Here is a 21,271-nt window from a genome sequence, read left to right as displayed (position 1 = left end):
TTTGAGATTCACAAACTGAACTCGTATCGTAGTAGTCTTACTGAGTCACATGACCTCAGCTTGTGGTTTTCTAACATGCTCTGTTTCAACACGACAGGAAGTCAGGAGGTGGAGGTGGCAGCGCGAGCTTTTTAGAAACACTCGTACAAAAGCTTGCAAAATGCGCAGTTGGGTTAATAGCTGTAGAACGGGTGCATTCATGGATGCAATTGTGCATGCACCAAAGAATGGTGTTATTCTGCAGGTAGGCACAGAAATGCATTTTTTTTCCTCAGAGCTGCTCTGCAACTTGAAGTCAGAAGCTGCTCTGTGGTGAACATGTGGAACTTCTGTTTCCTGTGCCTACAAGACGGAGAGGCAGTACAAAAACTCTCTGTGGTTCAAGAATCCCTTACACACAGAAAAGAGTCATGCCAGCATAAAAAACCGAGACAATAAAGGATAGCTTCACACTAAGTTTTATAGATAAAAGCCCATTTCAATCAGTAAAGTGCATCTCTTATCTGCTTTATCAAAACACACGGGGCGTTCCTCATTTCATGTTGTCTGATATTGACAAAATACTCAGCCGAAGATCACTTCCTCTTTTTTACGTCAGAAATGAGTTTCAGAGTAAATTTTTAGTCTAGGGATCAGCATTACCAATATGAATTTAATAAAAGAATGTCAAAAATAATATAAAAACATGGTATATGTTTAGGATATTTTTAACAAACGGAAATAAAATCTACCCTGTGATGGGTTGGTGACCTGCCCACGGTTTACCCCGCCTCTCGTTTTCGCCTCTGGTTTGTATAAATATTCACAGTCTTATGCTTAAACTTTGATTTAGTTTCAACTTTATTTGGAGTCTGTCAGCTTTCCAAATTGTCATTTGGTAATATTTTCGTTCTCTGACTTCAAATCTAGCAGATTTTGCAGACATCTCAGCTCCGTATTTTCCTTAAGGTGAAATTAAGTTCTGGACTCTGTCTAGACTTCCTCCTTCGAATGCAACGGATTCAAATGACTGAAGAAACTCCTCAGCATTCTACCAATTAAGACGTGTTACACCAAGGAAGTATATAAAGCATGCAGAACGTCAACTCCTTGTTGGACACCATATGTATAAAATTATTGTTGTGGTGGATTTGGATGTTTACTTGGACTTTCTGTGATGCAGAAACACGAAATCCCTTTTCATCTTTAGCTTTCCAAAGCACACCTGAAGAATAGGACATAATGGGACAACTATTTCACACCTGAAGTCCTTCCCCCACTGACTTCAGTCATGTCTTTCTCTTCAGTTTTGGGGGAAAAGTCCCATATTCTTTTCTAATCATTGATTACCGTCTTCACTGCCGTAGTTTGAAATTTCTTGAGCTGAAATGGTTTTTTCCCTGTGCAATAAAATTCTTCCAATTCTTTGTGACCTTTCTGCAAATCAAATAAATGCTCAGCCAAAGTACGGCACAACAAAGTATTAGCTTAAGGGAGAGTATACTTATGAAACCACTTTTGGGTTTTTCTCTAAGAGATTTGTTTTGGTTTTCAGTTTCCATTTTGTCACATTCAACATGGAAAGACTTTTCAAATTATGTATTAAGCCCCCATTTATTTTCCTCGCAAAGCTTGGCCCTATAAAAGTTTCGCTCAGCAGAGCAGCAGTTGTGAAAAAAATTAAAAAAAACCCTTCATGCCGGATTAGAGCCCTTACAATGAGACGTTTATTTTCTTATAGTTGCCTTATTGTGTGAGGAGCCAGTAATCCTTCATCACCCCCGCTCTACGATCTGCCTCCTGTCACATCGCTGTGGGGGCGTCTTTGGGTACCGGCATGGTACAACATGTTTTCCAACAACGTGATCCTGTTCACCCCAAACCATGAAAACACACACATGAGATCATTTTCTTCATGATTCATCCTTTCCTCCAGCAGCACTTAGAGATGATAGAAACAAGCTCTGTTTATGGAAAGTACTGAATCGACTCTTTTATAGCTTTGGTGGCATTAATCTATCCAGACCTGCTCCTTGGAGTTGTGTTTTTTTTTAAAATAACAGGTTGAATGTTAAATTTATTGTTTGAGCACGCATGTTCTTGTAAGCATTAATTGAGTCTTTTTCTTTATAGGGGAGCAGCATAATGACAGACACAGTGCTTTGCAAAAGTATTTATACCGCAGATTTTATTGTATTTTTTTGCTTTTGTCACGTTACAATCACAACTGTAAAATTTTAATTAATGTTTTTAATCTTTACAGAGTCGACTTAGTACAACCAAAAGGTTGGCGCAACGCGATAATCAACAAACAACTTCGAATTTTTTGGAATACATGCAACTGTTTAAAATAGGGTTTTGTTTTGTTTGTTTGCTTGTTTGTTTTTTGACAGGGACATGGAAGCTAATCAGAGTTGATGGGAGGATGAATGACTCCAAATGCGAAAGAATATTTTAGGAATGCTAATCAGAGGCTGTAAAAGACTCAATTCTGCAGCAGAATAAAACATCTTCATGTTATGGGAGGGTCCAGTCAAAGTCCACAACGAATCAAATTGAAAGTCTGCGGTAAAATGATTCTCTTAGATTCACCTCATTCGTTCTGATGTAGTTATTTTGCAGCGACCATTGCAGAACAATCTGAGTTCTGCAATGAACTCAAATTGTTCATTGTTCACTCTGCTCTTCCCTTTAATGAGAAGAGCAGAGTTAAGTACTGAATTGACTATTCAATACTTTGAATAGTCAATATTCAGCCACACCGAATATTTGTATTCGGTGTGGCTGAATACAAATATTCCACACTTTTTATTTGCAACATACAGTCAAAGATCATGTTCATCTATAATTTTTTTCTTCCACTTTGGAGTTATGTACTACTGCGTGTTATTCCGTTACAGAAAACTCCCCCAAACAATTCAAAAGTTTGAGGTCGTTATGCAACAAGACGCATGAAAAGTTCAAAGGATATGAATAGTTTCACAAGGCGCTCTGAGGGTTTTCACTGAACGAGTTCACATTATGAAGAAAATAAGAGCGCCAACCTCTAGCAGCTCACATTTATCTGGTTTATCACACAGATTAACGTTAGAGCTTGTGATTAGTTTACCCCTGAAGTTATTGTCGGCTGGCAGAATGAGTGTCGACGGTGGCAATGAAAAACGTACAGTGCAGTGTGTGTTTTTTTGATTAATTTAAGTGGAGGGTAGGAAGGTGTTTTTGTCGGTTCACAGATGAAGTTCAGTAAACAGTTCTTTTCTTTATAAAACCCGTCTGCCTCAGTGGTAAATGAAATTGCATTTCATTTTTTTGTGTGTGTGCTCCTGATGGAAATTCTTTGTCATACTTGAAGCAAATTAAAGAGTAGTTGGGATTTTTTAAATTTATTTTTTATTTTTTGTGCTTGGATTCATTTCTTTACTAGCCTTGAACACTGATTCACTGCCAAAGTTGAGGAAGAAACAGCTGAACGCCCAGACTGAATGCAGAAAAGCTCAATAATAACTTAGAACTAAACTAATTTAGGACCATTCAGAAATAAGAGGAAACATTCAACTTTAATATGAGAAGAGCAGTGTTAGTAATAATATAAATTAAGTGAGAAAAAAGCACAAGACAAAAAAACCCCATTCTGCTCTTGGAAGTGGCCATTAGCAAAAGTTATTTGCTTTCTGTAATTTCCAGATAACGTGATAATTTTCTTTTTAAGATGTTCTGCAGTGTCATTTGGCAGCCAGACGTTTTTCATTTTAAATGTTTTTGCACAAACTGATTTAGCCCTGCTTGTTTACTTCCTGCTTTTCAAATAAACTCAACATTACGCCTACGTTTCATTTTAAAACTTGAGATGTATTATTAATATTGAAGATTATTTCTAATATAAAACCTTTTAAAATACTTTGTTTAAAGCACATTCGACCGACTCAGTGAGATGGACAGTGAATGCATCGTTGGGGTTTTGTTAGTTTTTGCTTGGCGTAGATGATAAAATCTAACTTAGAAGGCAGAATAAGAGGTGCAATGCTTTTGCTTCTGTATCAGCCTTTCTGAAACCATATCATTTGTCTGTTTACTAGAAAAATCTGAAGTTTTCAAAGTAGAAAAGTAAATTTTAACTTTAGGTTTTCTCCTGTGCTGCCTTCGCAGACCAGCAGGACTGGTCTTACTGTTCGGCTTGCGGACAGTAATCCAGTTTGGATTTGATGAAAAAATAGTTCTCTCGCCATTCGCAAACAAATAATGCAAGTCTGTTGCACAACTTTGTCTTTACTGAGACAACAAAAACCCTCAAGACGTTAAAGTGAGGAACGCCAGAGCAAGACGGGAAAGCGCGAACCTCAAAGGGGCAACAGAGAGGTTTCTGTGGGAATCTGCAAAGGTGAAAAAGCATAAGCATAAAATAAACAGGAACACACCATAAACCAACACCACCGTCAAACTCGAAGAGCACCTGTGACTGGGAATCATGACCCCCAAATTAAGCAAGGCTTCAAAGTGTACTCACTCAGAGGCACTGAACAAATATGTGACACATATCACACAACGTCCTTTTTTAGCCTCTTAGCCCAAAATTAGATGCTAAACTTCAGGGTCTGCAGCCTCAAACCACCTGCATCCCAGCAGAGATGCCCAAATTTAAAACTTTTCAAAACGATAAAGGACACGACAAAACAATGTTTATATGAACTCTGCGACTGGGGTCTTCGGGTTGCGTGAACACTGTGGGTATTCATGTCACTCTGCTTCACGGGTCATTTATTCATACAAACACTTGAGTTATACGGAAGTTTCAAGCAGCACATTCAGGAAGTCAAGAGGAGGACAGCTTGGGCAATCACTCAGGAATTATTTGTACCACTTGGACTTCTTCAAAAAAATAAAAAATTCAAGTCATAATCAAAAACTTTTATGTAGTTTTTGTGAACGACCAATACAAAGCAGCTCGGTTCTGTGAAATGGAAGGAGAAAACGTTGTCGTGCATTTAGACTCCAGCGAATCAATGTTTTGTAGAACCAACATTTCGTCGCAATTACAGCCACAGGCCTCGTTTGCAAAAAAAAGGTCGAGGTCAGTCAGATTAAATGAGGAGATCTCTTTTCAAGTCCCCAGATCCTCAGCTCGATGATACTTCAACCTAAACCATTCTCGTACAGCTCTGGCTCCGTATATCACAGCAGTAGATCACACCTGTATCCACAATCTCATTCTTTTCTGTCACTATCCAAATCCTTTGACCATTGATGAGGGTAGGAATGTATATCGACTTGTAAATCGAGAGTTTTGGAAATATTTTTTCCAAATGTGACCCAGAAATGGGAAACAATTCCAATCATGTTCAACTGGATTGAGCAAATATCAGGACTATATTCTTCAATATTATTATTCTTGTGCAGTTGGGCAGAATTTGGATTCATTTCTTAACTTTATTGTGTATTTTGCGCATAAAACAGTTTGTTGCATTCATGTAATTTATGAGGGGAAATTTTCCAGATTTCGTCCCCGGTCACCAGCTTCTGCTTATCGTTCCGTCCCAGCATAACGCGCCGACTGCTGTAATCAGTATGTGTTTTATTCCACAAACAGCCCAGTCTTACTGGTACAGAAAACCACATCAAGGAAAGACAGCAGAGTCCCAAAATAAGTTGAAGTAACAAACTTTATCTGAGTGAGTTTCTCGGTCTGAGGCTGGCGGTGGGGGGTTTATCCAGAGACGGCACCACCCACATCCTGCCGCAAACAGTGGACAACTTCACACACAAGCACGCGCAAAACACACACTTGGACCTCTTCCTTGGCTCTTGTTGGGTTTATAAGCAGAAGCAGAAGAGTCCTGGATGGAGCAGCAGCAGATCAGCTCCACCCTTCAGCAGCTTCTGCAACTCCAGCCGAGGTGCATCAGACTTTCTTAAAGCCTGACTGGTAAGTAGAGACTTTACTTTGCTGCAAGTTTGGTGGTTTCATAATTCACTGCTGCCTCACGAGAGGATGCAAATTAAATTACTCATACTGAACGTGGCTTAAACAGCTCTACAGGAGCAGGATGAGATTTTTAGTGTTTCTGTGTGAGTCATATTAACGCCAAACAAAAACTATTCCAGGAAATTCTGCCTCTGAAAATGAAATACAAAATGAATTTCAGGAGACAGCAGCAATATCCAAAGAATGGCATCTTATTACAGCAATAAAATCAGACATTCCTCATCTTGAATTAGGAAACTCAGTATGTGTTTAATGTTTAATTCAGGGCAGATGCTCCTCGGTGAAGGAACTGCGTTTCTTTCTCTCTTTTTTTTTCTGTCTCTTCTCTGCGAGGATGAGTTTTATGATGAAAAACTTCACCCAATAAATCTATTCAAGTTGGCACAAATAACTCTTCTTCATCAAAATTGTTTTATGAACAATTTTAGTGAAGATCAATGGATAAAAATCTGACGGTTTAAAAAAAGAGACAGAAATCAAACACAAATATTCCTTGCAGGAATGTGTGTTTTCGCTCAGCCTAAATTGAAGCTTAAAAATGAATTTGTATGGAAACGTTGTTCAAGAGAGCGTGTCGACACTTTATCAGCAGCTGATGGTAAAACAGTTTAAAATATTTCCGTCCTGTCTAACACTATGCTGTCCTTGTTTGACTTTAGCAACTGTGGAATTTATTAAAGATAAAAGGGAATCTGTTCACATAATTTGATGTAATCCATTAAATGCCAAAAATGAAAACTATTTTGCCACAATCCTAAATGCTTCAGATCAGCATCACAGTCGGGGCAGATTTTGGTTTGGGTTGGAAATAACAAGCTTTCATTGTTTTTTTTTTTCTCTAAACATCTCAACTTTATGAACGCAGCTGAAAAACAAAATTATGCTAAAAGGTTATTTTTATAGTAGACTCTAAATAAAATCATCGGAGATTCTAGAAAGCTGCCAAAGATAGAAAACTAAATCTGACTGAAATCACTCAATAATATCAGATGGATATAAAATCCTACTTATCTTATATTTAGGTGACACTTCTGAAAATATTTTTTATTTGAAGAAAGAAAGCAGCTTGACAAATAAACTCATTAGCGCCAGATTAAGTTATCACAGTACCAATAGAAGTGAACTTAAAAGTTACATTTTTTGAGAAGAAAATGTGCAAAAATCAGAGGGATCGATTCACAAAGTCGCTGTTTGGTCAACCTTCTGCACATCGTTTGTGTATGCTATTTCCTTTATCTCTGCTTTTTATGAACCACCATTTACATGCAAATAAAAACACACACACACACACATCTGTCTTGTTTGTTGCAATACTAAAGAAAACTAGTGGCAACACGGAGGAACAACTGGAAAACCAAAATGGAAATATGAGAATAACTTGGAAGAAAAAGTGAGAGACAATATAAAAGACATCAAGGAGAAATGAAATAATTTAACAAGGAGATCTGACAGAAGTAGAGCGAGGCAGACAAACTTAATGACAGATGAAAACACAAAAGACAAAAAGGGATCAGGAAAAAAAAAACAAATCCAGGAAAGCAAAACCAAACCCTCAAAGGACAACAGTGACTTGGGGGGTTGTCTTTACTACCACCTGGGTATTTCAAATGATTTTCAGTGTTAGAGATAAAACAAAAACACATGTAGACCTGGAGAGTTGCGGACTTCCCACACGCCTACTCTTCTCTTGCTTTCCCTGATGCAAACCACAACAGTGAACTCATTTTTATGCTTTCTTCCCACGTCTCTCCTGCTTTGTCCTGACTTTCTTCTACTGAACTCCCACTGTAACCTGAAGACAAACGACTGTGAGGAAACAGTAAAACGGTGTCAAACAAAGAATCTTTAGCCAAGCCCTGCTTTAGTCATTCTCAGGATGATCTCAGGATCTTCATGGCTTCCAAAGCAGATTTTCTCCTTTGCACAGTTTAATTGAACGGATATGCAAACTCTGATTTGCACTCATTTATTGTGTTCAAACAGTTTGATAAATTTGCCCATCAATTTGTACTCCTATCCAGTATTTCCACTGAGTGGCCATTACAGTTCACAGAAACAAAGTTTTGTGATTTCAGGTTAAACCAAAATCCCCAAAATGACCATTATGGTGATTGAAAATACGGACATGCTCAACCATAACCCGTTCTGTTTACACACTAAAACGGGGTAAACAAAGAGCAACTGTGTACTCAGCGCTATTCAACAAGAGCAATATGAAAAACGGCTAAAATGGCCTCCGCCCACAGGGGCTACACATGCTTCCAGCTGGCAGAGGAGGCCGGGAGCGCGTGGAGCTGCAGCGTTGATGATGACAGGAGTGTGTTCCAAGTTTGGAGAAACCCATCAAATAAATAAAAGCTGTTTTCATCTCATGCAGGGGCAGCGCTCTCAGCTTCCAGCTGCTGGGGCAAAACACCTGGCTGAGAGCCGGAGCAGCTGTTACATAATGCGGGTGTGACACGGAGAGGGGTTTGGGACGACGTCCGTCACCATTTAACGCAGCGAGAGCTCTGTTTTATAAAAAAAAAAGAAGAATAAGAAAAAAAAAAAAACACACCAGAACCACAGATATGGACTCTGTGGGATGCTCTGGCAGAGCGGATAACAGACAAACGCTTTCAGTTTGTTACACCTTCATGAATCGTTATGAATAAAAGCCTAATTTTAATTAGCAGAACCAAATATTGTGGGGTTGCCACACAGGACAACAAATTGCTCCATAAAGAGACTTCTGGCTTGCAAAGAGACTCGTCTGCTGTCAAGAGTGATGCAATGACACGCAGCTGAAATGTCTTTATTTTTTTTAACATTTTGAAAGTGATGTGCTCTTTTATTTCACAATTATGCACTGCTTTCTGCCGCTCAGTCAAAAACAAATCTCGTGGACAAAACAATAGTTCCACTCTGGTGCAACAAGCTGCTGCAGGAAGTGAGAAAAGTAGCATTTTAAAATTCCTTTGAGTTGAGTTGAATAAGTTCTGATACTGGTCTTGTTGTAAACACTTATGCAGATAATAATGGCAGCAGTGTTGCATAGAGCGTTGCTAAATATGCCTCCAACACTGATGCATAGCAATGACAGCTTTTAATGGTTTACATACTTTATTGGGAAGAAATGGAAAGGACACAAACATTTCTAAAATACCTAAAATATATTCTCATATCACTACAAGTGAAATGAAAATAAAAAAGATAGTCTGTAAGTTGTTTCTTGAAGCTTACAGTTTTTCTGATTATACCCGTTTAATCCTGAATGAACGCTCAGCAGCAGTGTGTGTGTACTCTGCTTCAGCCACACACATAAAAACACAGAATGCTTCTTGCTAAACGCTAGCAGTGTTTTCCTGCAGCTCACAGGAGAAGCAGTGGCTGTAAACTCCGCTCCAGCAGAACCGCAAACACACACGGTGACCACATGTAAATCAAAACCTCTGGAAAGAGCAATTATTGCGCCGCTTGCTTCAACACTAAAGCTAAGCGCTGCTCTTGCTTGTACTCTCTTACCCAATAAGAGGGCTTTAAAATTTAATTGCAGCGACCAAATTATAAGTCATATAACATGCTGTCAGCAGAGTGGACTCAGTGTGGCTAATTCTGGTCTTTATCCACTCCTCCCCTCTCTCAGGAGTACAGCGCTTCAAGAAACCGTCAAAATGTCTGACCAGGGCGACGCCCCGACCCCTTCCACTGCCCCCGCTCCTCCCGCCGGACGTCCTCCCAAGGTGGGCCACCGGGGCCGAGCGTCAGGCCCCACGGATTACGACAACTTTGAGACAGCCGACATCCCAGAATTAGAATACTTTGTAGCACCGGGTCCGAGAGGATACCCTCCTCTGACAGGTGAGGGGCCGTAACTATTGGCAACAGACGCCAGGTACTCACATGAACACATGCTCGACTTAAAATGTCTGAGAGAGGAAGGTTTGATTCAGGAAGAAGACGACTGCCTTCTCAAGACATTTTATTGATGAAAGTCATTTGCTTTAGAGGACAATATGTGTTTCTTTGTCTTGCAGTGACAAGTTGTTTATTTGATTCTGGACATGATTGATGGGTGAATGACGCGCAGACTGGATAAAATGAGCAGACTTCCTGCTGTGGGTTCCAGATGTGACGGAAGTTTATGAAACACTTACTGGAATTTTATCTGACTGCCTGCAAACAAGCACATGTGAACATTTGGGTGGAACCTCACAGTGACGAGAGAACATTTAACAGAAAAACTGCTGGGCCACTTGAATGTGTAGGTTTTGAGGGCTGATTGGACCTAAATGCATGTTTACTGGAGAATGTGCCAAAAGCACTTTAGAGAAACGTTTGTAGAAGAGTAACATTGGAAATATTTAAGCAGATTTAATCTGATTCAGTTTCTGAATCAATATTTTTATTTAAGTTTTTCGTTCCCTTGGAGAACTGCACCAACAAGTCAATTGTACAGCAAAGAATTGCCTTGCTACATAATTTTCTTCTCTTTCTCATTGCTCCTCGGTATCTTCACTCCACATTTTAAGGCTGCTTGCTTTCTGCTCTGCGTGTTTCTGTCCGTCCAGACTTCCTGGACATCTGGGATGTGGACATGATGAGGAGGCGAGACGAAACCAACAAGACCGACCACCGCACCAACCTGTACCACTGCGACAATCTCATCGTCCGCCGAGGTCAAGAGTTCCAGATCAAGATCACCTTCAGTCGTGCTTACAAACCTAATGAGGACAAGTTTGCCGTGGAGTTTGTCATTGGTGAGACATTTCCAACTAGACGTCTCGTTGCTGGATGGATTTTTCAGAGACTGAGTGAAAGTGGTCAAAAATTCATGGCAAAAAAAAAAACCCAAAAAAAACTTCTGATTCAGTGAGATGGAATACAGTTCCCTCAAGACTAAATGTAGCAAGCAAAAAAAAATAGCTATGACCTCAATTTAGCCACATCTACAATCAAAGAGATGAACTCGAATTTATACTAGCAAGACTAGATAAGTACCTGAGTCTATCTTACCATCAAACACAGGGAAGAGGATAATAAGAGGTTTTAAAATACTCTACAAGTTTAACCATTGGAGAACTACTGCAAAGAGTGGTAACTTGGGGTCGCTAAGTCTCCATAGCAACAATTATACACCAAATGGTGTGTGTGTGAGGGAGGAATTAGGCCTTTCTGTCCCACCATCAAAAGTGTAAATAACTACAATGAATCTTGAAAGTATTAAAAACCCTTTGGGTAAGCTAAAGAGAAAAGAGGAGAAAAGTGGGCCAAATACTTTCTGGTTGATCTAGAGGACAAGCTTGTTCAACAAGCGCTCCCTCCATGTATTTCAACCTTGTATTCCCCACTGACTAAACGATTCTTAGTTTGAGGTTTTGTTTGAACAATGGAAGATGAATTCATCTGAATACCTTTTAAATTGGTTTGGTAATCACACCAGCAGTTGTGGGTGTGAATGCCACAACAACTTGCTGATGCTTCTTGCTTTATCTCAGGCGCCGACCCTCAGTACAGCAAGGGGACCTACCTTCCTGTGTTTCCCACCAAGACCCGTCAGAGCTCCTGGGGGGGTCGCGTCATACAGACCAACGACAACGTGGTCACCATGGGCATCACGCCAGCAGCCAACTGCATTGTGGGAAAATATCACATGTACGTTGCAGTGCAGACTCCGTTTGGCATTCGTAGGACGAAGCGGGACAACAGCAGAGATTTATACGTCCTCTTCAATCCTTGGGCAGCAGGTTTGTTTAGATCGAAACGTTGCAGGTGTGATTTTGATTTTATTCTCTTAAGACTTTTTGTTTTTCTCTTGTAGATGATGCTGTGTTTCTGGATGATGAGGCAGAGAGGCAGGAGTGCGTGATGAACGAGTTGGGGGTCATTTATCACGGCGCTTATGACGACGTGTCCGAGAGAAACTGGAACTATGGACAGGTAAGAGAGGATGTATTCTCTCTTACCTGAGAGACCATTGATTGTTTCAATGGTTTAATTTTTTTCTTTACCTCATAGTTCAACTATGGAGTTCTAGATGCCTGTCTGTACATCATGGATCGGTCTGAAATGCCAATCACCAACAGAGGAGACCCCATAAAGGTGACCAGAAAGGCCTCTGCCATGGTGAGGAGCTCTTTAAAAAAAAAAGTCTCCAGTTGCGAAATTCAAAAATTTGACATAAGCCCAAATGTGTTGCTGAAATGTTAAAAATCAGGTAGTTTTCTCTCGTAGTTGAACTCACGTGATGATGACGGCGTGCTGGTGGGGAACTGGAGCGGCGACTACACCTACGGAGTGGCGCCCACTTCCTGGACCGGCAGCACCGACATCCTGCTCAGCTACTCCGGCAGCAAGATGCCCGTGTGCTACGCTCAGTGCTGGGTCTACGCTGCTGTCTTCAATTCCTGTGAGATCTTGGTTTAAAGATCTCACGTTGGGTTGGCCAACCCAAAGTTTTTGTTTTTTTATTCCATTAGATCTCCACAAGAATGGATACCATAGTATTAGTACCAAAGTCATCACTGTGTCATATATGAAAACATCAGAAACTGCAGCTGAACACTGAGAGAAATGCAGTTTGTGTTGGTTACATAAATTATAAAGAATATAATTTTGCTTCGACATTTTAAAAAAAGTAATTGTGATTTCATTGGAGTCAAAATTATGAGCTCATTTTCAAACAAGAACTACTCAAGCAACAGCAACAAGCTGGTAAAAGATTTTTCCAACGAATGCAGAATTCATCTCAAGCAAAATACATTTTAGAAATTTATGGGCATTTACACCAAACTTTGGCACCTTCTGTACAATGGATGACGTTGATATTTGTTAAGATTCGGTCACGTTTCTGTGTTTCAGTCCTGCGCTGTCTGGGCATCCCGTCCAGAGTGGTCACCAACTACTACTCTGCTCACGACAACGACGGAAACCTGAAGTTGGACATAATTCTGGACGACAACGGCAGAATCGATCGAAGCCGCACCAAGGACTCCATCTGGTACCAAACGCTCCCTTTCACATCCGTTTTTACATTTCTTTAAATTGAGGCATGATGTGTTGCTTTTCAGGATCTGTTAGCCTACTTTGTGTTGTCATTCAGGGCCTGTTTATGTCATTTCTTGAGTCACACACAAGTCTGGCAGCACTCAGGTCTGTGTGTGACTATGTTTTGTTTTTTTCTAAGTAATACAAATAATTTCAAAACTGCCCTTTGTATTTACTCACGTTATGTTTGATATTAACACGTGTTTGGTGATTTTAGACACTTAAATATGAAAAGAAATCCAAAACAGAAGAAATTTGTAATCCAGCATATTCTATTTTATGCCTCCATTTTCCTGCTTAAGTGTTTAACTTATGAATTATTCTCTTCTGCTTTCCTTACTAAGAATCTTCTGCTGGAAGAAAAGATCCATGTGCTGGAACAACATGTCAAAGTTAATTTATTGTCAATAATTGATACCAAAGGGCTACTAAGGTCACTTGAGACATCAAATAATATTGCTACCAAAGATTGAGAATGGCTCAGTGTTACAAGGTTAATAATTAGGCCTTCATATTCATCTCAAATGCTTTGGTTTCCAGAGTCCCGTTCTTGAAGATGGGACATATTTGAGCTGAACTTTTCACTCTGTGGTTACTCATGTAGAGAAAACCAGCGACGACAGACACGACTGTGGAAGAAAGCTCCAAAGTTAGACTGTGAGACCTTTCCACACTTTCTGTGACTCTGAACATGTTGGTGTTTCTCAGGAACTATCACTGCTGGAACGAGTGCTACATGTCCAGACCGGACCTCCCTCCAGGTTTTGGAGGCTGGCAGGTTGTGGACGCAACGCCACAGGAAACCAGCGACGGTAAACGATCCCGATATGAAACTGACGTACAGCCCCTTCCGCATTTATTGGCCTTGAAAATATAACTTTGAATCAACCGGATGTCAGAGTGCCGGGAGTCGAACCTGTGACAGCTGTGTCGAGGTGGGTTGTGCTTAACACCTGCGCCACCACAGCACCCTCAGATATCTATTATTTTTACCTCCCCAACAATGGATGCCCCCTTCTTAGTTTTTCTTATGAAACTGCAATAAAGGATTCAATCATTTCAGGTTTTTTACACAGAGACTGTAAGTGTGGAAGGTGCAGTACTTTGTGATACAACAAAAGCATGTTTTGTCCCTATATGAAAGTGAAGTGAACGTACCAATTGTTGTCTTTCCTGCTGCTTGAAGGGATGTACAGATGTGGACCTGCGTCTGTCCTGGCCATAAAACACGGACACATTTGCTTCCCATTTGATGCTCCCTTTGTGTTTGCTGAGGTTAGTTCATTCAGCACTAATATGGCCTTTGAGAAGTACTTGAACTTTCTGTGAAATTACAAGGGAAGTATTTCCATCATCTGTCTCCTGTCATACTTTGTGACCAGCAGCCGGATCAGCAGAGGTCGGACCCGGTTCGGCCGTTATTTGTTTTCCTGTCCTGTTTCCTTGCAGGTCAACAGCGACGTCGTGTTTTACTCACGGAAGAATGACGGGACCATGGAGCCGGTCAGAGTGAACAAAAGTCACGTGGGTCGCATGGTTTTGACCAAAGCTGTGGGAAGCAATGGTCGTCGAGACATCACCGATCAATACAAGTTTCCTGAAGGTCAGTGACCACATCGAACACAAGCGTTGCTGCTAAACGAAGCAGCAGAACCCGCTTCTCCCTGCTGCTGCTTCTGATTTAACACACAGACCTCACTCCTGGCAAATGTGAGGATAGTTTTAAATTAACCAGCCGTCACAGCTAAAACGCAAGAGTGCATGAACTAATAAATTTACCGTAACGCATAATGACTCAAAGTAAACAGGAAAAGTAAAGCAACGACGGTAAAAGCTTCATCTCCGTTGACGGATTCCTTTTTTCAGTTCATATCTAAGTCAGATTTGTTTGTCAGATGTGAGGTCCTAAATGAAATCCATGAAAAGGATTAGCTTTGGCTTTTTTTTCTTTTGCCTTTTCCCTTTAATGATAAAATCAAATGCTTTAATATGACAAAAGAAAAAATTGCATACGTGCTGAAATACCTCAATTAAACGCAGGAAGCCCAGAGGAGCGGACTGTCCTGGAAAAGGCAGAGGAGTTCGGCTGCAAGCAGGAGAAGTCCAGCCCCCCTGAGGCGGATGTGAACGTGGTCCTGCCCACCCTGGAGATCAGTGTCGGCAATGACTTTGAGTTCAACGTGGAGTTTGTCAACCAGAGCTTGCAGAAGCGCACGGTGCAGGCCTACGTCAGCGGGAGTGTGGTGTATTACACCGGAGTCTCCAGCAATGAGTTCCTGTTCAAGACCCCCACTGTGACCATTCCGGCCCAAAAGAGTGAGTAGAGAGAAACGAAAGGAGAGGAGACTCAAGAGTGACAAAGAAGACAAAAATACGTCTTCTTCTTTCTATAGATGATGCAATGCAGCACAAAAAATAAGGACGAGGTGCATGCAGGTTGGCATGTCAAAAAGAGAGGGAAAAGGACATGATTTTCTGCTATACAGCTTCAAAAGTATACATACAGGGTCATATTTCTACATGCAACCTAACTATTATTTTGGTAAATGCCCTCTTAAAAGTTAAAGTTGTATCTTGGCCACATTCCTTTTGCAGACATAAATATGTTTGGAGGAATCAAGTCAGCTCTTCCAGACCCTAACGAACTGTACAACCTGTAACCAGATACCCAGTGGCTGCTGGTTACTTCTATGAAGGAACAGCTATCAAATATTGTCTAATGGAAGTAAATATTTAATATATTTAGGTGTGTTGATTGTGCAATTAACACATAATTGGATCTGTGTTAATCCAGTTAGGTTTTGCTCACTGAACCCCAAAAGTTGAATTACAATGGGTGAAATAACAACACAAGAGTAATTTTTGACTGCATATATTAAATGGAGTTCATAAGAAAATTAATAGCATTTATAAATAGTATCAAATGTTTGCAGCAAAAATAGTAAGGGGGATCCCAAATGTACCAAAGTAGAACATAATAAGGTCTGAAAAAGACCTGTAAAAAAGTGATTTAAAACACAAGAGAAGCCATTACCTAAAGGGTAATCATTACAGAAACGTCTGACTGTTGCAGGTGTGAAGGAGTTGATGACGATTGAGTCGAGGAACTATCTTGCTCACCTGGTGGAACAGGCCAACCTTAACTTCATAGTCACTGGGAAGATCAAAGAAACCGGCCGTATCGTGACCGCCATGAAAGTGGTCACCCTGCACACTCCCAAACTCACTGTTGAGGTACAAACTTTTCCTTTGGCTGATCCAGCGTGAGTCCTTCATAATGGCCTGCACTTGCATAGCACTTTCTCAAGTCTAGAGGACACTAAAGAGCTACATTCACGCACACATTCACAATCTGCTGGTGGTTCAGATTATAGCCACAGCTGCCCTGGCAGTCTGACAGAAGTGAGTAACAGCACCATCAGCAGGGTGCAAGGTGAGTAAAATGCTTTGCTCAAGCACGCAATAACGGAGAGAGATGGAGCGGCCAACCACCGGCTCCAGGGTCAGGCCAACTCTTACCACCATCTCTACCATCGGCCCAGAACAGTTTCCTCCTTCGTGTTTACCTTCTGAGGTTCCTGTGTGTTTTCTTTTTGCACTTCAGGTGACTGGCGGCGGCAGAGTGAATGAAGAGATGATGGCCAGCGTGCAGTTTACCAACCCCTTCTCCTTCAACCTTGAGAACGTCCACCTCCGAATGGAAGGACCCGGAGTCATGGAGCTCAAATCCAGATACTACAGGTCAGACCGAGAGGAAACAGATGAGTTCTCCTAGAAATAAACTCCATCTATATCTTCAGTTTCTCACTTTATTAACTGCTGGCATTGTGTTTGCATTTGGGTCTGTGTCACTGATGAACACTGTAAAAACACGACGTCGTACCAAGTATTTTTAGTCTAGTTTCTAGTGCAAATATCTTACTAGATTTAAAATAAGACAAAACTAACTGTCAAGTAACTTTTCAGCAAGATGTAGCAATCTTGTTTTAAGTTAGTATTTCCTTAATATTGACAAAAAGTACTGGTTCCATTGGCAGATTATTTCACTTACAACATGGGCCAAATGTCTTCTTCTAAGTCAAATAATCTGCTAATGGGACAAGTACATTTTCATCAAGATTAAGGAATTATGTTGACTTAAAACAAGTCACTATATCTTGTTGAAAAGTTTCTTAGGGGTCAAGTGTACAAAGATTTTTGTACTAGAAACTAGACTAAACTTATTTGGTAAGATGTTGTGTTTTTGCAGTGCATCATCATCGGTCTTCAGCAGCCTTTGCTGCATGGTCATCTCTTTCCAATTTAGAAGACCATCACAAATCCAGTGCAATTACAGACTACACGCTCTGGCTAAACGTACTGTACAACAATTCACCAAGGAGAAATCTGGGCTTCATAGTAACACCTATCAAACTAAATGAGCCACAACGTTTATACAACAGAACCTTACAATAGATGTTGAATAGTTTTTCTACTTATAATATTCTGTTGTCCTATAAATAACTTTGTCTGGCTACTAAATTGATACGAGATAAATTGATAAGCTAATGATTTATGCGTCTCAGTCTTTTTAAAGCAGTCCGGTCTGTCCAGTTTGTAATTCAGACTCTGCTGTTCACAGTCTGCTCCCCGGTGGCTCCTCTCTGACCTGGACTGAGATGTTTGCTCCACAGAGGGCTGGCAAGACCAGAGTGATGGCTACTCTGGACTGTTCTGGCCTCAGACAGGTCTCCGGCCAGGCATCCATCACCATTGAAACCTAAAGAGAAAACAGAAGATTCACTGATACCCAGCTCCAGCTTCCAGCCCTGTGCACAAGCTTTAAAACAACCTCGATTTCTTTAGACTTCGTTAAAAATGCTGAAATTGGAGAAAAGTTTCAGAAAGCATGGGGAGGTATTGGAGTGGGCTTATTATCGTTACATGTAGGCCTGTTTCAATAACAAATTTTGCTGGACGATAAATTGTCCTAGAACTTATTGTGTAAAACAATAACATTGTTGTTTTAAGAACATTTTTAAGTAGTATAATAGTAATAATGGCATAAAAATGCAAGAACGCATTCTCAAAGATCAATGAAATTTAAATTCTAATGAACATTTAAACATTGGAACTGGAAGAAATTTTAAATATCCAAAATGAATAAAGAAAACAACAGAAATAACAAAGAAAATAAAATATGAAGTCTCTGTAAACAAAATTATCTTTCAAACAAAGGGATAGTTGAGACCAAAACACCAGACTGAAGACTTTTATCATTCAGTTTTTGGTAAAAAGAGAGAAAAAGGAGAAAAAATGATCAATCAAGCAAAATTATTGAGTTACTTTTAATTTATCATGCGATTAATTGGTTTCTTGTTTATTGAGACAGGCCTAGTTACATGATTATAATCTGTTAAAACATGACTGAAGGGGTTGTCTGAAGACTTCTGCACAGTAAAGTACATAAAGTATAGAGTAAAGTATAGAGACTTCCATAAGAATAGCTTTATTATCTATATCAATAGAGGTGGTAGTTTGAGGATATTGAAATATTAGTCTGATGCATGAAAGTACAGACAAAAATAGATTTAAAAAACTCAGATTTTTCCCTGTAGCATAATAAAGATTGATCAACAACGTAATATCTTTGGTCAGTACAAATCTTGACCATAATTTTTGCTTCAAGTCCCATTTTTGAGTAATGTAATTTGGCCACCATAGGGGAGACTAACGTTGAAAAGTAAAGAAAAAAAAGTGACTGAACTTTCATTGCATGTGTTAACAGGAAGGGAGTTTCAGCCACAGTTGTCTATTACACCATGCAACAAGCCCAGTACGTTATATTCTGAAATACTTAAGCACGTGTTATATAATCTCTTTGCAATGTAAGAGCTTCCAGTTTATTTCTATTTGTGTGGCTAAAAATCTTACAAATATCGAATATATGCCATAGAAAACTGATAAAGGGCTTTTAGTTACTGTATTTTATCAAACTTTTTACTGTTTTAGTTTACATTTAAGGACTCCCATTCTTACGTCTGTGTGTCTCTATGCAGGTTAAACTCCATTTATATTCACTGTTAACAGCTACTTCTGTTTTTCCTTTGTCTTGGAATTAATAAATAAAATAGCAACATTTGGTGTTGGTTATTTTTACCGCATTAGACTGTGTGTCAGTCAGAGACAGAGTGGGGAAGCCAAGATGTCAATTAACCCATAAAGCTCAATCATTAACCCTGCAGCGAGTTTTCCATTTTATAACGGGTCTTCCTGGTAATAAAAACAATCTTAAGTTTCATAACCTAACAGTACAATAATCCTATTTAGTGCACAAATTCCACTTTTTAAAAGTCAACATTTTACATGAAGGGATTCCTGTGTTTTGAGGATCAATAAAAATCTAAGGCAAACCATTCTCCCTAAAAAGTAACTTATACTGTTAGTGTCTTCATCTTACTCTCCACAAGGCTTTCACAGTACAGTTAAAAACTGATCAGTGTGGAGTGAAGCTCCAGCCCTTTAATTAGCAAGTTGTGAAACACCGGATTCAGCCACTTTTCACTGGAGGAGAGTCTTAATGCCAACGTTACGTCCCTAGATGGTCTCTAGGAGACGGTGAGATGTAACAATGACTGATGTTCCAGGATGAATGAAACGGCAAAAGACAAGATGTAGCAAATTAGTGGATTTTATTAGAAAAAAGTAAGTAATGTGACTAGAACCATCTGAAAGAAGAAGCTGGTGAAATTATAAACCTTAACCCCCCAAAAATGTAAATACAGCAAAAACTTCCTGTAAGCAAAGGAGCAACTGACCAGACGGGAACAAAACAGTCACTTCAAGACTTAGCAGCTGCTCACACTGCCAGAGGAACCAGAAGTCGGTGCAGTGATCATGGTGTTACTGTGCTTGATTGGTCAGCAAACGCTCTGAGCTCTGAATCTGTTGAGCATTAAATGTAGAAAGGAAAATCAGAGACAGCAGACCAAACAATGCAGATCACCTGAAAACTGCAATTAAAGCAACCTGGGCTTCCTTGACTGCAGAGCGGCGGGCTGATCGCCTCCATGCCTCGTCACATTGATGTAGCAGTTCATGCAAAATCCAAGTGCATGGAGCTGAACATTTTCCAGAAGTTTCTGTTCAAAATATGCATTATTTTTTTTACTAATCTTATATAACATTCCAAGACAATTTTCTGACACACCAAATATTCTTTATTTTTAGCAGTCTGTCAAAAATAACAAGCAACAAAGGCTTGAAATACTTCAAAACTTTGAGTCTGAATGAGTCTATTTGAACGTTTAAAATAACTGTAATGTAACATGACATTCTGTTTCTAAAATCACAAGAAAGTGCTCCCTTTTTCATTTTCTAACTTTTTAAAGATATGCTTGCATAACACACAGTTTTGCCGATTTAAAGCAATTTAACATTCAGAATTAGAAATGAAAATGGTCTGTTTTTGTCCCTCATCAGACAGTCCAACGTAGTTGAGAATAGCTCTCATAAAAACAGAGAAAAAAGCCTATAAAGTCACCAACACGTGTTCTGTTTTGAAAACTTTTATTCAGAGGAAAAAATGCATTTTTTGGACTAAATCAAGACGGTCAGATTAAATATGCAAGAGGAAAAGATCAAGTTGATCCATGAAACAACAACTTTTATGGGACTTAAATTCAGAAGAAAAAAAAAGTTTTTACAAACATGTTACTGTACAGCCTTAAAGTGCATTAGAAAAACTTGCTTTGTTGGGGAAATCCTCACTCAACAGAACAAGGTAGTGTAAACCTCAATCATGTAGTTAAAAATCAGTGGCACTTTTTAGATTCATTCATGTAAACAGTTATTGTTATATGTACCGTATTTTCCGGACTATAGAGCGCACGTTACTATAAGCCGCATCTACTAAGTTTTTTTGTTTGTTTGTCTTTTTAACTGGAAACGTACATATATAAGCCGCTGGTATCTCGGTTTTTCACAAGGACCGAGCAGAGGACAGCAGACGGCTGAGTCCTAATAAATCTGCTGGATCTATTAAGGTCGCAGTCCTGCGTCTCCAACGCCGTTTCGTTCACACCGAGTTTACGTGCAGCGGCTCTATTTCCCTCCTGAGTGTTGAACACAGATCAACACTCCTCAACTTAAAATCTGCATCATATAAACTTCTTCGTGTTGTTTCTATGATGAGGGGGTTTGAGTTTGAAAACATCTCTCCGTCATTCCTGCTGTTAGCATTAGCTTGTTCTAAATGAAAATCAGTACTTTCTTCTTTGATTTCCAATTTTGACTTCCAATGATTCA

At 39.7% G+C, this 21,271-nt stretch overlaps 1 protein-coding gene across 1 annotated transcript; it reads left to right on the top strand.

Moving 5' to 3' along the window:
• Nucleotides 1-5,816: 5,816 nt before the first annotated feature.
• LOC102218382 (coagulation factor XIII A chain) lies at nucleotides 5,817-17,998 on the top strand. The gene is made up of 15 exons (XM_005807263.3): nucleotides 5,817-5,899; nucleotides 9,585-9,799; nucleotides 10,510-10,698; nucleotides 11,437-11,685; nucleotides 11,760-11,878; nucleotides 11,957-12,064; nucleotides 12,173-12,347; nucleotides 12,800-12,938; nucleotides 13,694-13,797; nucleotides 14,172-14,260; nucleotides 14,435-14,588; nucleotides 15,026-15,301; nucleotides 16,059-16,219; nucleotides 16,590-16,726; nucleotides 17,607-17,998. Exons 2-15 carry the CDS (start codon nucleotides 9,613-9,615, stop codon nucleotides 17,746-17,748), a joined length of 2,229 nt encoding a protein of 742 aa, XP_005807320.1. The 5' UTR covers nucleotides 5,817-5,899; nucleotides 9,585-9,612; the 3' UTR covers nucleotides 17,749-17,998.
• The last annotated feature ends 3,273 nt before the right edge of the window (nucleotides 17,999-21,271 follow it).

This window comes from Xiphophorus maculatus, chromosome 14 (assembly GCF_002775205.1).
Source record: "Xiphophorus maculatus strain JP 163 A chromosome 14, X_maculatus-5.0-male, whole genome shotgun sequence".
Lineage (NCBI taxonomy): Eukaryota > Metazoa > Chordata > Actinopteri > Cyprinodontiformes > Poeciliidae > Xiphophorus > Xiphophorus maculatus.
The sequence above is the reverse complement of the archived record's forward strand: the minus strand, read 5'-3'. Positions and strand labels throughout refer to the sequence as shown.

What these genes read in the sequence shown, in the direction of transcription:
- LOC102218382 (XM_005807263.3), top strand. Translation starts at nt 9,613, where the DNA reads ATGTCTGACCAGGGCGACGCCCCGACCCCTTCCACTGCCCCCGCTCCT. An exon ending in CCAGAAAGGCCTCTGCCATG is followed by an intron (nt 12,065 to 12,172) that starts GTGAGGAGCTCT and finishes TTTCTCTCGTAG; the next exon opens with TTGAACTCACGTGATGATGA. An exon ending in TCAATACAAGTTTCCTGAAG is followed by an intron (nt 14,589 to 15,025) that starts GTCAGTGACCAC and finishes AATTAAACGCAG; the next exon opens with GAAGCCCAGAGGAGCGGACT.